At 45.0% G+C, this 10,694-nt stretch overlaps 1 protein-coding gene across 1 annotated transcript in view; it reads right to left on the reverse strand.

The window, feature by feature from the left end:
• LOC119950161 overlaps window positions 1–132 on the reverse strand; it is a 56,972-nt gene extending 56,840 nt beyond the window's left edge. The window contains exon 1 of the mRNA XM_038772235.1: window positions 74–132. Within this exon, the coding sequence (XP_038628163.1) occupies window positions 74–119 (46 nt within the window). The 5' untranslated portion in view covers window positions 120–132. The remainder of the gene's footprint in view (window positions 1–73) is intronic.
• Between the last annotated feature and the right edge of the window lie 10,562 nt (window positions 133–10,694).

The raw sequence follows: 10,694 nt of genomic DNA on the forward strand, positions 1-10,694 counted from the left end.
AGTCAGGAGCAGTCACAGCCTCACAGATAACCCCACCTCGCAGATAACTCCAGTTCGTAGAGTTAAAAAATACCTGTGAAAACTGAGAGCAGCCACAACAACTGGACTTGGACCAACATGTTGCAGTCGGGGCCGGGGAGAGGACTGTGAGAGGTGAGGAGGTCTGCCGACAAGTCACATTCAGGAGGAAGTCAAGGCAGTAATATTTGGAGGAAGGTGGGCAGGAGAGGGGAGGTGGAAACGGGAGCCAATAAGGCAACAGCTCAGCTCTTTCTGTGGTTCTTGCCTGATCTGGTTCTGGACATCTCTCTCTCTCTGCCCCTCACCCTCCCCTGCACCCTCTGCCCAGGATCGCCACCAAGTAGCAGTAGTTTTTTCAAGCAATTCCTACATGCAAAACACTGTATAACACACTGAAAAATGGATACATAGATGAGCTATAGACGTGCTCCCTTGCCCCCAAGGGCCTCACATCTCTGAGTGAGGAGAGGAGAAAGACACTTAAAGAAAGGCAAACGAAAATGCCAAAGATAAACTACAGAAGGGCTGACGGGATCTCACCCTCTTCACAGCTCAAAGACCCACGGTTGAGGAGGTTTCAGCTGCTGCCACAGTGGTGACCTTGACAGAGTTCTAGAAGTAGAGAAGGCCTCATGCTGCAGAGGGTCACGACATTCCCTAAGCTAAAACGGGGGTCAGTGGGAGCTCCAGGGTCATGGGAGAAGAAATGGGCTTTTCTGCATTGTTGGTCCTCAGAGACAGGAGTGTGGGGAGTGTTAGAAGACTCTCATGAACCCCTAGGCATGCCCTTCTCCCACTGGCCCCAGGTAGATGACGAGACCTCACCCAAACGGGGAAAGCCCAGCTGTTTCCAATTCAAGGACAGAACTCCAACCACAGATGGAAGTGGGGAAAGAAGAGGGGAAAGAAATGAAGATGAACCTCAATTTGTAATAATTGCGGTATTTGTTAAGCACTTACTGTGTGCACCAGGCACCGTACTAAGCCTTGGGGTGGATACAAGCAAATTGGGTTGGACACAATCCCTGTCTCACACAGGGGCTCACAGTCTCAATCCCCATTTTATAAATAATAATAATAATAATGATATTGGTTAAACACTTACTATGTGCCAGAAACTATACTAAGCACTGAGGTGGATATAAGCAAATCGAGTTGGACAATGTCCCTGTCCCATGTGGGGCTCTCGGTCTCAATCCCCATTTTCCAGTGGGTAACTGAGGCACAGAGAAGTGAAGTGACTTGCCCAGGGTCACGCAGCAGGCAAAGCGACAGAGCTAAGCAATGTGGCTTAGTGGATAGAGCGCGGACCTAAGAGTCAGAAGGACCTGGGCTCTAATCTCCACTCCCTCCACTTGTCTGCTGTGTGACCTTGGGCAAGTCACTTCACTTCTCTAGGCCTCAGTTACCTCATCTGTAAAACGGGGATTAAGGATGTGAGCTCCATCTGGGACAGGGACTGTGTCCAACCTGATTAATTTCCAGTGCTTAGAACAGTGCTTGGCCTATAGTAAGGATTTAACATGTACCATCATTATAATTATTAGTTTAACAGTTGCAGAAGCAGCTGCAGCTAATGGCTGGAGTTTCGCTATTGCCTACAAAGATCAATGTGTAGAAAGGCAGAATTTAACACCAAGGCATTAATACTATGCAAAACAGGAAATCACACCGAGCCAAGTTGAAAAGGGAGAGGGTGAGTTGTTATTTCCTCCTCCTCGTTTTTTATTATGGTATTTGTTAAGCACTTACTGTCAGGCACTGTACTAAGCACTAGGATACATACAAGCTAATCAGGTTGGAGGCAGTCCCTGTCCCACTTAGGGCTCAAAGCCTTAATCCTCATTTTACAGATGAGGGAACTGAGGCCAGGAGAAGTGAAGTGACTTGTCCAAAGTCACGCAATGGACAAGTGGTGGAGTCAGGATTAGAACCCAGATCCCTCTGACTCCTGGGCCTATACTCTATCCACTAGTCCACACTGCTTCAAAATCGCCATTCATAATCCGCAATATTTATTAAGTGCTCATTTCTACATTGTACTAGAATTTTGAATAATAACTGAAGTATTAAGTGTTTATGATGTTCCAAGCACTGTATTAAGGGCTGGGAGAGATACGGTCTCATCGGAGAAGATACAATCCTTGTACCACATGGCATTCATAGTATATAAGAGAGGGAAAATGGGCATTTCATCTCCATTTTACAGATGAGGAAACCGAAGCGCAAAGACGTTAAATGAGATACAGCAGGTAAATGGTGGATCTGGGATTAAAACACAGGTCTTCTGATTCCCAGTCCCATGCTCTTTCCACTTGCAAAACTCCACTGCTTCTTTTGAAAAGCTTACAGTTTATTAGGAGATATCAGCCAGTATAAGTTTACAAAAAAATAGGATAGAAACCTGATGAGAGGTTTTTTTTAAATGTGGAAATAGAAGAGAGAGGCTGGAGGCAGAGGGGCTAGCTAAGAGGCTGTGAAAATAGCCTAGTTCTGAGGGAAGAGAAAGAGAAGTTTGCTTCATTGTAGTGGCTGAAAGAGTGAAGAGTCATATTAATGAACTATTATAGAAAAGATGCAATTTGATATCAGTTTGGATAGTTATGACAAAAAGAGTGAGAAGCAGCGTGGCTCAGTGGAAAGAGCACGGGCTTTGGAGTCAGAGGTTAGGGTTTCTAATCCCGACTTGGCCGCTTGTCAGATGTGTGACTGTGGGCAAGTCACTTAACTTCTCTGTGCCTCAGTTACCTCATCTGTAAAATGGAGATTAAGATTGTGAGCCCCACATGGGATGACCTGATCACCTTGTAATCCCCAGTGCTTAGAACAGTGCTTTGCACATAGTAAGCACTTAACAAATACCATTAAAAAAAACGGAGGAGGTTGAAGAGGGAGTCAAGAAGATGAGCATAGGGGTTGGGGAGACTGGTGGATTTGATGAGTTGAGGAAAGCCAGGTATGGAGGAAGGGAAGAATGTTAAACTGATTACTTGGGGTTCCCCCTCCTGCACCTCTGGGGAAACAAGCTCCTTGTAAGACACTGTTGGGGGTGTAACAAATTCCATAATTATTATTACCCTAGTGCTCAGTAGAGGGTTAGTGCTTATAAATGCCAACACCCAACAATCAATAAACCTTGAGCAGCAAGAGTCAGACTTCTAGACTGTGAGCCTGTTGTTGGGTAGGGACCGTCTCTATATGTTGCCAACTCGTACTTCCCAAGCGCTTAGTACAGTGCTGTGCACACAGTAAGCGCTAATAAATACAATTGAATGAATGAATGGTGGGCTGAAGGGGCAATGGTGACAAGACCTGATTCTGGATTGCAGGTACTGTAGTTTGGGGTGTGCCCATGACCCAGGACAGAAGCCAGAAGCAGGATTTGAGAGGCCGCTACAAACCCTATGGTGACAACGGAGCAGTGGTTCCTGATGCTCTGCACACAGTAAGCGCTCAATAAATACGATTGATGATGATGATGCTCTGCTGGGCTTTAAAGGGAGAACTAAGGCTGCGAAAGGCCCCCAGTTGGTCAGAGGTGGAGGTTCTCAGACCTCAGCAGCAAGTGTCCCATCTTCCAAGCAGCAGTACCAGGGGGAACTGCCCAAGACTAGAAGGAAATGCTCCTCAGACTTTGAATCCCAATCAATTGTCCCTCAGGGAAGGGGAGCTAAGAGAAATGAGGAACCCCTTGTGCCTCCAATGATACCCTAGCCTTGTGTTTACCTAAGCCTCCTCTAGCTGCTGAGGTGACTCTTAATCAACCAAGCAATTGTATTTATTCAGCACTTACTGTGTGCTGCGCATACAGCTCCCTACCCACAGTGAGCTTATAGTCAAGAGGGGGAAACAGTTATTAATATAAATAAATAAATTACAGTTATGTACATTTATGCTGTAGGGCTGAGGTTGGGACAAATAAGGGGAGCAAATCCAATTGCAAGAGAGATGCAGATGGGAGTAGGAGAAGAGGAAGTAAGGGCCCAAATGGGGACTTTTGGAGGAGATGTGCCTTTAATGTGCCTTAAAGAAGAGCCTTAAATAAGCAGCATTGCTCAGTGGAAAGAGCACGGGCTTTGGAGTCAGAGGTCATGGGTTCAAATCCCTGCTCTGCCAGTTGTCAGCTGTGTGACTTTGGGCAAGTCACTTCACTTCTCTGGGCCTCAGTTACCTAATCTGTAAAATGGGGATGAAGACTATGAGCCCCCCGTGGGACAACCTGATCACCTTGTAACCTCCCCAGCGCTTAAAACAGTGCTTTGCATATAGTAAGTGCTTAATAAAATGCCGTTATTGTTATTATTACTTAATAAGGTTTTGAAAGTGGGGAGAGTAATTGTCGGTCAGATATGAAGAGGGAGGCCATTCCATGGCAGAGACAAGATATGTATTGATGGGAGGGCTCATAAGTGTAAGACATCTTTGAATGAGATTGGTATATGGATGGGCAGTTCAATGGGGAGGACTAGATGATTATCTACTTCTAATAGATAATAGATACTTCATCATTTATCTTAATGATGAAGGGTCAGCATTAAGATAAAAGAAATCAAGGTACAGTGAGTAGGTTGGCATGAGAGGAGCAATGTATGTGGGCTGTTGTGAGGTAAAGTAAGGGGGGTTAAGATGATTGAGTAATTTGAGGAGTTGGTAAGGAGCTTCTGTTTGATGAGGAGGTGGATGGGGCAACCACTGGAGGTTCTTAAGGAGTAGGGAATTACGGACCAAACATGGCAACATGCAGAAAAATGATCGGGGAAGCAGAGTGAAGTATGGACTGAAGTGGGGATGGAAGGATGAGGTCAGAGAAAGCAGATTTTGGATGGGGGTAGTAATTCTCCCTGCCCAACTCTGGGAGTTGTCTACGCATATGCTTAGACAACAGGGAAGCAGCATGGCTAGGTGGAAAGAGCATGGGCTTTGGAGTCAGAGGTCATCGGTTCAAATCCCAGCTCCGCCACTTGTCAGCTGTGTGACTCTGGGCTAAACACTTAACTTCTCTGGGCCTCAGATACCTCATCTGTCAAATGGGGACTAAGACTGTGAGCCCCCCGTGGGACAAACTGATCACCTTGTAAACTCCCCAGTGCTTAGAACAGTGCTTTGCACATAGTAAGTGCTTAATAAATGCCATTATTATTATTACTATTATTATTATTATCCACTGTTTTCTTCATTGAAGATGGAAACAACCCGCTGTCTTCCAGACTCAGCCCTCTACTACCTTCCCCAGGCTGTCAGAAATCAAGTCCAGTGACCCCGCAAGAGACTCAGCCCATTTCTTCTGTAAACTTGGATGCAGATATAATTCCACCTTGCTGCATTAAACTGTAACAGACCTAGGACATTTTCATATCTGCACCCACATAGATTCAATATTTTAAAAGTGTTTCTTTCCCTTTTCTAGTTGGAATTTTCCACCTTTCTTCCCAGAGGGTTACCTACCTCGCTAACTAATTCCAGCTGGGTAAACTGAAATCAGCCTGGGGACAAGGTTTCATTCAGCATTGGAAGTATGGATCCCTAGCACAGCATTAGTGTACAATGCCCTGATCTCTTCTCCTTTCCCAATATCATATATTGTGCTGCGTGGCTCCTATACCTATTTTACCACCATAATTTACTCTTTCTCTTCTATCTCCCTCTGTCTCTTTCACACACACACAAACATAGCAAACAAGACAACAGGTCATTTATTTCCCTGAAATTATTTGGGTAGTCCCTGTTACAATTTTGATTTTCTGCAAAGACCCCAATAGCAGCACGAAAAACAGCATGGCCTAGTAGAAACAGCTCAGGCGTGGAATCAGAGAGCCTGGTTCCTCTACCTGCCTCTACCATGTGTGATCCTGTGAAGGCCATTTAACTTCTCTTTCCTTCCTACTCCTCATCTGTAATATGGGGATTCAAAAATTGTTCTCCCTCCCCTTTAGAATGTGAGCCCCACTTTGGGTCAGGGACCGTGCCCAACCTGATTATCTTGAATCTACCTCAGGGCATAGTACAGAATACATGGCACATAATAAGCACTTAATAAATGCCACAGCCATTTTTATTAGCTGCTCTGTGGTGAGCTGAAATGGGGAAAACATAAACAGGAAGCACAGAAGAACCGTTTTAAAACCCAGCAAGGTGAAACCTCAGAGGATGTGGTCGAGCCCCAGAGAGCTGGGGGATGGAGATTGCAGACAGGCCAGCTTATTGCACCACAATTAGAAATGGGGAGTCTCAGAGCAGAGCCTTCAAGAAGATTGTGATCTCAAGAGGCAGAAATGAAAATGACATCAGGCACAATGTTTGCACACACACAAGATGAGGAAGGGGACCTCCATCCTACATCAATCTTATCATACACACACACATACACTCTGAGAAAATCTCCCCAAACATCGCCTGATCCACGAAGGACAGGTGCCTATGATTTTCAGTCAGAAGAGCAACAACACCCGAAGGGAATCAAGAGCTGTTTCCCTGGCCCTTTCACAATTCTGACAGCTAACAACCTAGGGCAGAAATAGCTCATATTATCAATCAATCCGTCAATCAAAGGCAAAATGACTTAGAGGGAGAATTCATCCTCTACAATAAACAGAAGACTCAGTGACTAAGAAAATGGAGAGCTCATGGTGACGTAAAGGAGATTGCTTACTGGGCTTCTCACGGAGAGGGAAATTTATTTCCTCTTCTTATTTTTTAAGTGGAAAATCAGGCAACGATTGGTGGGAATCAATCCTGATCCCTTTGGCTGGTGGCTTATGAGAAAACCTGCCAAGGCTGAACCCACCCATTAAATCTTTTGAGAGTCTGGAGTTCTGAATTCCCCTTTACAGATAAGGTCTGGAGGCTTCTGGACATATCCTGAAAGAACGAACACAATCCAGAGGGGTGTATGAGGACCCTTATCCCCATACACAGTGTGCAGTGTTGTTAAATGTATAGCACACAGACTGGTCATCAGGAGACCTGGTTTCTAATCCCGCTTAAGCAACTCATCTTCTGCGAGACTCCAGAGATGGGGACACCCACAGAGTCACTCTGCAAGGGGTAGCCAAACCCTCTCCTCCTCCCAACCTTCCCATCACTGTAGATAACACCATTATCTTCCTTTCTCACAAGCCTGTGACCTTGGCATCATCCCTGACATCTCTCTCCCTCAACCAACATATTCAACCTGTCACCAAAATCTGTCCATTCTGCCTTCACATCATCTCAAGAATCCACTACTTCCACACTTACTGAAGCACTTATATCCCTCCTTGATTACTGCGTTAGCCTCCTGTTGACCTTCCTGCTTCCAGTTTCTCCCTTCTCTATTCCATACTTCATTATGCTGCCTGGATCATTTTCCTAAAAAATCATTGTGCATATATATAATAATAATAATGATGGCATTTATTAAGCACTTACTATGTGCAAATCACTGTTCTAAGTGCTAGGAAGGTTACAAGGTGATCAGGTTGTCCCTCGTGGGGCTCACAGTCTTAATCCCCACTTTATGGATGAGGGAACTGAGGCACAGATAAGTTAAGTGACTTGCCCAAAGTCACACATCTGACAATTGGCGGAGCCAGGGTTTGAACCCATGACCTCTGACTCCAAAGCCCGTGCTCTTTCCACTGAGCCATGCCTTCACAACATCTCAAGAATCCACTAATTCCACATTTACTGAAGCACTTATCATATCCCTCCTTGATTACTGCCTTAGCCTCCTGTTGACCTCCCTGCTTCCAGTTTCTCCCTTCTCTATTCCATACTTCATTATGCTGCCTGGATCATTTTCCTAAAAAATCATTCTGCATATATCTCTCCACTCCTCAAAAACCTCCAATGGTTGCCTATCCGTATCTGCAGCAACCAGAAATCCCTCATCATTGCATTTAGGGCACACAATCAGCTTTCCCCTTACTACCAAAATAGAAAGAGCTACAGGAGTTGCTTGAACTAAAGAAAGGAGAATGCTTGTGGAGATCTGGTTAGACTGGGGAAGATTGTCAGGAGGGAAATGTTCCTCTGGGGTCTGGTCCAAGGTCTTGGCTGATCCAAGGACACTTCTACAGCAGCAGTTATGTCTCAGTGTCCTCAGGTTCAGGAGGATTTTGGATGGATTCCACATGACAGGCCCACACCGGTTTCTGAAAAGGGAAGATAAGAATGCAGAGGGGAATTTTAGTTGTAGAGATGCTGGCTGGTCCATCCCCAACCATGAGGATAGATGGGTGGCCAAGGTGGGCATGGTTCTTCTGAGCATCCCAGTGCAGCTGATGGTCTCCACCAGAAATAGCACGGTACGTGGAGAAACATCAGGGCTTAGTGGATAGAGAATGGGCCTGGGCATCAGAAGGAAATGGGGTCTAATCTCAGCTCTGCCACATGACTGCTGTGTGATCTTGGGCAAGTCACATCACTTCTCTGGGCCTCAGTTACCTCATCTGTACAATGGGGATTAAGACTGTGAGCCAACCTGATGAACTTGTATCTACTCCAGAGCTTAAAACGGTGCTTGGCACAGATTAAGAGTTTAACAAGTACCATTATTATCATTATTATTATTGTTTGTACATATTGTACATATTTATTATTCTATTTATTTTGTTAATGATGTGCATTTAGCTTTAATTCTATTTGTTCGACGACTTGACACCTGTCCACATGTTCAGTTTTGTTGTCTGTCTCCCCCTTCTAGACTGTGAGCCCGTTGTTGGGTAGGGACCCTCTCTATACGTTGCCAACTTGTACTTCCCAAGCACTTAGTACAGTGCTCTGCACACAGTAAGCACTCAATAAATACGATTGAATGAATGAATTATTATTATTGTTTGTGTTTAGTATAGAATTTAATATACGTCAACATATAGGAAATGAAGGCTAAATGCTCTCAAAATACAATTTCAGCTGTGAAAGAAACCCCACGCACTATTAAAAGATTTAACAACTTGACCCAGCTCACTCATCTGAAAATTTGGCAAGAACCTCTGCTGTTCAGAACCCACTTCCTGGCCAGGATGTTTGCATGTTTACAGGAAGCAATCGTTTGCACCCATGACCAGCCCCAGTGAGACAGGAAAGAACTCTCAAAGTAATAGAAGTAATAGTAGAGTATTTAACAAGGGCTTACTATGTGCAGAGCACTGTAATAAACACAGGGAAAGAATTCCAGCACTTAGAACAGTGCCCAGCGCTTAGAACAGTGCCCAGCGCTTAGAACAGTGCTTTGCACATAGTAAGCGCTTAATAAATGCCATTATTATTATTATTATTATTATTATATGCAGGCGGGAATTAGATACAGTCCTACTGAGAGCTCACCTCCTTCAGGAGGCCTTCCCAGACTGAGCCCCCTCCTTCCTCTCCCCCTCGTTCCCCTCTCCATCCCCCCGTCTTACCTCCTTCCCTTCCCCACAGCACCTGTATATATGTATATATGTTTGTACATATATATTACTCTATTTATTTATTTATTTTACTTGTACATATCTATTCTATTTATTTTATTTTGTTAATATGTTTGGTTTTGTTCTCTGCTTCCCCCTTCTAGACTGTGAGCCCACTGTTGGGTAGGGACTGTCTCTCTATGTTGCCAACTTGTACTTCCCAAGCGCTTAGTACGGTGCTCTGCACACAGTAAGCGCTCAATAAATATGATTTATTGATTGACTGATACAGTCCCTGCCTCTCAAGGGGCTCACGGTAGACTGTGAGCCCACTGTTGGGTAGGGACCGTCTCTATATGTTGCCAACTTGTACTTCCCAAGAGCTTAGTACAGTACTCTGCACACAGTAAGCGCTCAATAAATACGATTGAATGAATGAATAAAACTGTAAGAGGGGAGAAGAAACTGGAGAAAGACGCACAAAGAGTGATGAACTGGGAAGACATTAAAACAGGAAAGACAAGGACAAATACACAAAATGAAAACAAAAATCAGCAGAGTGCCAAGCACTGTGCTGAGTGCTGAGGAAGACAACAATACAACCATTCAGACACAGTCGCTGCCCAAGGCTCTATAGGTGATTCCCCTTTAAAGTTGTCTTTAGACTTTTAGACTTTTAGACTGTGAGCCCACTGTTGGGTAGGGACTGTCTCTATATGTTGCCAACTTGTACTTCCCAAGCGCTTAGTGCAGTGCTCTGCACACAGTAAGTGCTCAATAAATACGATTGATTGATTGATTGATTGATTGAGGCCCCACTGTAATTTCAGGCTCTTTATGGTTCAAAGTCCGGGGCTCTGAATATGTTCCTGCAGCACCCCAGGGGTTTGTGGCGGTGGCAGGCTGCGGATCTGTTCTCTTTTCTGCCAGGTGATAGAAAAAGTAGGACAGGATGGAGGAGTGAGGAGCTGGTGGCCGTTCTTGGGAAGGTAGCATTTCTGGCTGACCAGTGATGGGACACCACGAAGCCAGCAACTTTTGCAGCTTGGCTCAGTGGAAAGAGCCCGGGCTTTGGAGTCAGAGGTCAGGGGTTCAAATCCCGGCTCTGCCAATTGTCAGCTGTGTGACTTTGGGCGAGTCTCTTCACTTCTCAGGGCCTCAGTTACCTCATCTGTAAAATGGGGATTATGACTGTGAGCCCCCTGTGGGGCAACCTTGTAACCTCCCCAGCGCTCAGAACAGCGCTTTGCACATAGTAAGCACTTTATAAATGCCATTATTATTATTATTATCTGCCACCTG

Source organism: Tachyglossus aculeatus, chromosome 2, assembly GCF_015852505.1.
Source record: "Tachyglossus aculeatus isolate mTacAcu1 chromosome 2, mTacAcu1.pri, whole genome shotgun sequence".
Taxonomy (NCBI): Eukaryota; Metazoa; Chordata; class Mammalia; order Monotremata; family Tachyglossidae; genus Tachyglossus; species Tachyglossus aculeatus.